At 37.9% G+C, this 6,354-nt stretch overlaps 1 protein-coding gene across 4 annotated transcripts in view; it reads left to right on the plus strand.

Annotated features, from left to right (window-relative positions):
• The window catches only part of LOC117415576 (serine/threonine-protein phosphatase 2B catalytic subunit beta isoform-like), a 41,683-nt gene extending 36,578 nt beyond the window's left edge, over positions 1 to 5,105 (plus strand). For all 4 annotated transcript variants that reach the window (XM_034026106.3, XM_034026108.3, XM_034026107.3 and 1 more), the window contains one exon: positions 2,752 to 5,105. In XM_034026106.3, the coding sequence (XP_033881997.1) occupies positions 2,752 to 2,930 (179 nt within the window). In that variant the 3' untranslated portion in view covers positions 2,931 to 5,105. The remainder of the gene's footprint in view (positions 1 to 2,751) is intronic.
• The last annotated feature ends 1,249 nt before the right edge of the window (positions 5,106 to 6,354 follow it).

Consider the following 6,354-nt stretch of genomic DNA (forward strand, 5'->3'; position numbering starts at 1 on the left):
GTTACAATATTGGACTTCTTAAACTTCCTTCTAGGGTAGTTCTCTATTTTTTTCCAGTTTTGTTTCCCTTTGAAAGAACTGTGCAAACTTGTATAAAAAGCTTTTACAAACTGTAGATTTTTTTAGCCGAGGTTAAACCAAAACATTTACATTTTAGAGTAACCACTGATCTAGAACAGCATGCCTGTTTATTTGCAACATAAATGTTAAATGCTGTTTTACAGTGCATGGTGTTTCTGCATGTAACTAATGTTTTGCATGCTTCTGTAATTGAATATAAAAGGTCTGTTTTATTGTTTTGTTTATTTATTAACCAAGTATGTACTTGATCATAATCAATACGTTTAGTAGTACAACCTTGATGTGTATTTAAATTGTAACAATAATATTTATTAAAACACGCACACAGTTAAGTTTTTTTTTTGTAGGTCATTTTTAATATGTATATCTGTAAGCATTAGACAAGGTTTATACAGTTAGTTTACAATGCCAGAATGATGAAGCAAATGGTGAAACCTGGCCACCTTTCCATTTCAATACCTGCTTCTCCAGTGAAAGTCACACAATTCACTGTTTTATGTTCCTCTTTCCATTGAATCAATTTGTATTACATTCATCTTGTGAGGAGGCACACGTAGGCCAAATATATATATATTTTGTGAGCTTTCGACGTGAAATTGTGCTTGTGTCTCAAACAGGTGCAGATCAATTACATTTGCAGACTGCATTTGAAAATATAGTATTGAGTTGATTGTTGCCCAGGTTTGCCTCTTATACTGTGTAAATACAACATTTGTGAAGATATAGTCTTCATTAGTAGCTGTTAATTGCTAACACCCCCATTAGAAATATAGCTGTTCCTCGTCCAATTGCCCAAACAATAGCTGTGACCCTTCCACGGCCCCCATGGTAGATCTTCTCACACCATAGCACCCTGGAGTTAGCAGGGCAGCCTAAAGCCGTCATGGGCCACGGGGGAGGATTGGTATGATATTGTGCAACTTTAGGGTTCTTTTAAAGTTTTTAAAAGTCTTTAAAAAATACACAAAATTGCTATGTCTTTTTTTCAGCTTTTTGGTGTAGTAAAATATGGAATGCGAAAGTTCAAATCATTGTGTGAAGGGAAGTGTTTGACAGCACCTGGATACACAATCATTACACAACAGAAGCACATCGGTTTGGTGTGCAGTACGGGAGTTTTTCTTTTTAATGTGGTGGTGGGAACACAAAGGGTCTTGTGCAGGGCTAGTTGTTTAAAAATATTTTATATATATTAAAAAAAAAAAAAGTTCCCCCTTCATCAGGGCCCCCCTTCGGGGTGTTGGGCCCCCTTCGAGGCGTTGGGCCCTGGGGAAATTTCCCTGTCCTCCCCGCCCTCTCGGTGGGCCTGGGAGTTAGTATGGTAGGGCCTTGTCAGGTGCTCCAAGAAGCTGTGTATTAGGGGGTGCTGTGATGTAAAGAGATAGCTGTGTATTAGGGGGTGCTGTGATGTAAAGAGATAGCTGTGTATTAGGGGGTGCTGTGATGTAAAGAGATAGCTGTGTATTAGGGGGTGCTGTGATGTAAAGAGATAGCTGTGTATTAGGGGGTGCTGTGATGTAAAAAGATAGCCTTGAATTAGGGGGCGTTGTGATGTAAAAAGACAGCCTTGTATTAGGGGGCGCTGTGATGTAAAATGAGCTCAGTCCAGTCTGTGCACAGAGAGCAGTTGTGGTAACCCCAGTGTCCTGATAAATCCCAAGATACAGTAGGTCACTTTGACGTCAACATTCTCAAGCAAGTTCCCCTGAAAATGGGGGCTTGACATACCTATTTGGTGTTGGCTTTGGCTAACTTCAAAAGGGGAACAATATCTGACCCTCACTCAATGTTGAGGGTATTTTGCAGGACGCCAGGAGGAAGTTTAGCACATTTAGTTCCTATGTTTGCCTTTTAGGTGTCCATAGAGAAAGCTGTCAAAGTATAAGATCCACTAACCTCAGTGGCTATTCATTGGGACTTCAGCCAATGTTTGTTATCCAACAATGCTCTTTCCAATGGTGTGGGATTTTGTTGTAAACTGGTTTGACTGTATATAAAAGATTTGACATAGTTGCTGCTTTTGTTTCTTGCCTTTTGGCTTATGATTCTGGGATATCCGTTTCATGTTTACAGCTTGTAGGTCCAATGTGATCCTCCACCTGTATATGGTCTTGTTTCCTTTCATGGGAAATGCTTATTACCAAAATCTACCAGTACAGTGAGCGTAATTATACCTTAAACCCCAACACTGGGGTGATGGGCAGGGTGAGGCATGCAGTCAGGGGAGCGCAGGTTCAAGCAGACACCCGCAGGGCTGGCCTTTGTCCTCCAGAGGCCGGTAACTCGCTGATATCTGCTCTCAAGTTCCTGGGTGTAAAGGAGGAAATGTGCCGGTTGTGGGATCGGAGGACGTCCACTGAACTCGAGGATAAAATAACTGGGCACTCTAAATAAAAACAAACAAACCAAACAAACAAAAAAAACAGTGTATATAGTAATGCAGCAATTACTTGAGTAAAATCTGTTCTACTTGGTGGACGAGACTAAAGATCACCATCATATTTAAAGCCGACTGACTCTGTGTAATACTCTTTACTACTTGCTTACAGAAATACAAGTAGGGCATTTCTTTCATATACTAATCTGATACAAAGTAAGGTATTATTTGACATGCATCACTTCAATTTTTTTTCTCCTTTCACTCACTCATTAAATTTGCATTTTGTTAAGCAATCCAAGGATTCTCACCACAGCATAATATCTGCAGTTTTGAAGAGGCAAAAGGCTTAGACAGGATCAACGAGAGAATGCCCCCGCGGAGAGGTGCTCTGCAGCATGATGATGGTGTTAATTTGGTACACACGCCAAATGACAATAACATCGGGACAGGCAACAACCATGCTCAGTGATTTACCCCATCCCCAAGCCCCCACCCCTTTTACCTGAGATTTTCCTAGATTACTGCTCCTCAAGGGGCTTTAGCTAAAAAGCCATGGAATGTAATACTGTCAACTGTAAAGCATGGTTTGGCGAACTACAGCAATGCAAGCCATCATGCTATTGTACCAGCAACCACACTGGGAGTGATGATAGATATTTGTGAGCATGCTGTGGACTTTTTTGGGAGATGGGAGGGGGAGGGGGAGGGGGTTGGGTGTGGTCTCTCTTAATCAGGTAGCATCCCATGCTCACTAATGTGGGCATAATGTTTACAAGCAGTGTATAGTACACTAGTTTAAAGTGTATTTTCTAATACATTTTCAAAACATAACCCTATTTGCTAAGTGCTAAACATTAATATAATTATTATTGAATTTTGTTTTTGGTTTATGAAATGTCTTCAAAGGGAAAAAAAATGCTACTAAATGCATTTATTAGAATGGTCTTAACTATATAAAATGCTGCAAAGATGTATTTTAAATATATAAAATGCCAAAAAAAAACTAATAAAAAGAACCTCAGCTGTTAGTTTGCAACATGCTGACCTCAGATGTATGCCCTCTAATTGTGCATTATACTTTTGAGGCTTAATGAGATGTTTTATATGGGAATGTTAATTACTTGAACATGAATTGAAAGCTTTGCCATGGTTCAAAAAGTGACCAAGACAACCATTGTTTTTCATGTAATCTGTACATTCTGCTCAAACTTACCTGCATGCAATCATTCAAGAGTTTCCAAATGTATGTTCTGCAATCTACCAACACCCTTTGTGTGGAGTTATATCACTATGCAGGTGCAATTTCAGTGTAGGGATAAAGCATAGCACATTCTGGAAAACTGTTCCACATTTCATTTTCTGACATTTGTATTAGTCATGTATCACTTAAAAAAATAAAACTTAACCTACAGCTATCTACACTGCATAGCTTCGCTGAGTTCTGCGGGACGTGGTCCAGGGAAACTTCTATTCTAACGCTCAAGCTCACACTCAGGCTGTGGGTTGTGAAGACTGAAGCTGGAACCCAGTCATTTTTTGCCATAAGTCTAGTTTCATTTAAGCAACAGTTATTTATCATTTTTTTCTTAATTCAGCCAAGACAGGCTAATTTAATCTAGCTGTTATAATGTGGCACATCTGTCCAGCTTTCTTTTCTTATTGGCTTTCTTTTTTCAAGAAAATCATTACATTTACTTGTTTGTCTTGGTGTGCTTTTTGAATTAGATTATGTATGTCTTGCTTTTGCTGTCCCTGGGTCCTCTTTGAAAAAACAAGATGTTACATGTGGCTTTTGGCAATATGGAAAGTTTTAAATAAATATAACATCAATCTTAAAATAATGTAATTTAAATAAAAAAGGGTACTATTAAATATTGTACATGAAAGGTTATTTAAATTTACAGGAGCTTAATTCTGTGTATGCATGTGTTCATATATTTAAGCCTATGGGATGTCCAGCTGGCCCACAAAAAATGTTGTGTTGATACTATTGTTACTTTGTTATCAACATTAAAGCTGCTTTGATTACTAATGTTCTGGGTTTAAAAGTCCTGGAAAAACTCGATTCAAACTGTAAAACAATTAAAAAAATGTAAAACTCAAGTCTGCATGTTAAAAATCTGCTTGGATAAATGGAAATCCTGTTAAATGTGTACTGTGTCATCACTTCATTGTATTACCATTTTAAACGTTTTACTATCCAATTTTTTTTTTTTTTCTCGTGCCCTGGTACACAACTTGAACCAGTTTTACGTCACTAAAATTCATGTCTCTTGTTTTTGCCATGAAGCACAACATGTACATGGGGCAGCAGTGTGGAGTAGTGGTTAGGGCTCTGGACTCTTGACCGGAGGGTCGTGGGTTCAATCCCAGGTGGGGGACACTGCTGCTGTACCCTTGAGCAAGGTACTTTACCTAGATTGCTCCAGTAAAAACCCAACTGTATAAATGGGGAATTGTATGTAAAAAAATAATGTGATATCTTGTAACAATTGTAAGTCGCCCTGGATAAGGGCGTCTGCTAAGAAATAAATAATAATAATATTATTGTCTAAATCCAGCGTTTCATGCATGTTCTGAACTACTCAAGTATTTTATAAAAACAGTAGCACACAATAAATGTTGTGCATGAGCTGCTGCTTCAGATGAAGTTGTCTGGACTTTTATTCTTGGTTTATGAGTAATTATAATTAATTTATGCTTTTCCTGTTGGTGAGTTTATCGGTTACATGCAATAAGTAAATCAGGTTTAATCACACATCTTTGTACATTATATAAGGTGACCATATGGCTGTGTTCAGCGGGACAGTGGGATAGTTCAACTCGCAACCCAATGCATTCTGATACGTTTTACCTGTCTCGGGTACCATTCTTATCTTTAAGAGAAGCAGGACTACACTTACCAGAATGCATGGGGTTGCGAGTTAAAAAGCCTGAACTATCCCAGACTGTCCTGCTGAACACTGAGCCATATGGTCACCTTAACATTATATAATAAACATTGAATTAAATTATTCCTAGAAAACGGATAAACTATTCCATTTCAGTCAATGCTATGGCATTTGTCACCACATAGGGAAGCTTTGAGTTAGGGAAGCTTTGAGATTGTAGCTAACAAAATAATTCATATTGTGTACTTTAGTTATATAGGATTTTAAATGTACAGTTTTGAAAGAAACACAGGTTATAGTAAATGTATTTTTATTTGAAAACATGATACATCATACTACTTTTGGTTAGAGAAATATCTGTGTTTGTAAACTATTTCAAAATAGTGTTGCACTTGCTTGGTTATTTTACCTGGAAGGTGAAACTGTTCCTACCTCTTCAACTGCTTCTTTCCTGTCATTAACCAACCAGCTGCCTCCCATGTTGACTGACATGCTTTCAACCAGTAACATGCTTTGACCCAGAAGACACTGCTGAGGTGAAGTGACCCTGGAAGTGCAAGCATTACAGATTTCCTGAGAATAAGGTGTAAAAACAGAACTCTAGCTCACTACAGATGTCATGCTTTAAAATTAAAAATACATATTCTCTATGAGAATCTTGTAGAATCTATGATTGTGGCCAAAGTAGCCAATAGAAGTGCAAAACATGTTTTCAATGTTTTGGATTACAGATGATAAAAAACCACACATTCGGTACAGAGCTATATTCTTTCATTCTCAGAGACCAATTAAGTTACAGTTTATAAGTAGTGTGAGTTAAGGCAAGCACAGCACTATAAAAGAACTTTGAACCAATGTATACTTTGCACACACTTTACTTCCTGTCCAGGAGATGCCTTTTGCTGTGTATGTATGTGTGGATCAAATGGAATTTAATGTGCTACTTATAACAGTTACTTGTTAATAACTTGTCGAGAAACATATACAGTGTGAAATTGGATT

This window comes from Acipenser ruthenus, chromosome 7 (genome assembly GCF_902713425.1).
Source record: "Acipenser ruthenus chromosome 7, fAciRut3.2 maternal haplotype, whole genome shotgun sequence".
In the NCBI taxonomy this organism is placed as follows: Eukaryota; Metazoa; Chordata; class Actinopteri; order Acipenseriformes; family Acipenseridae; genus Acipenser; species Acipenser ruthenus.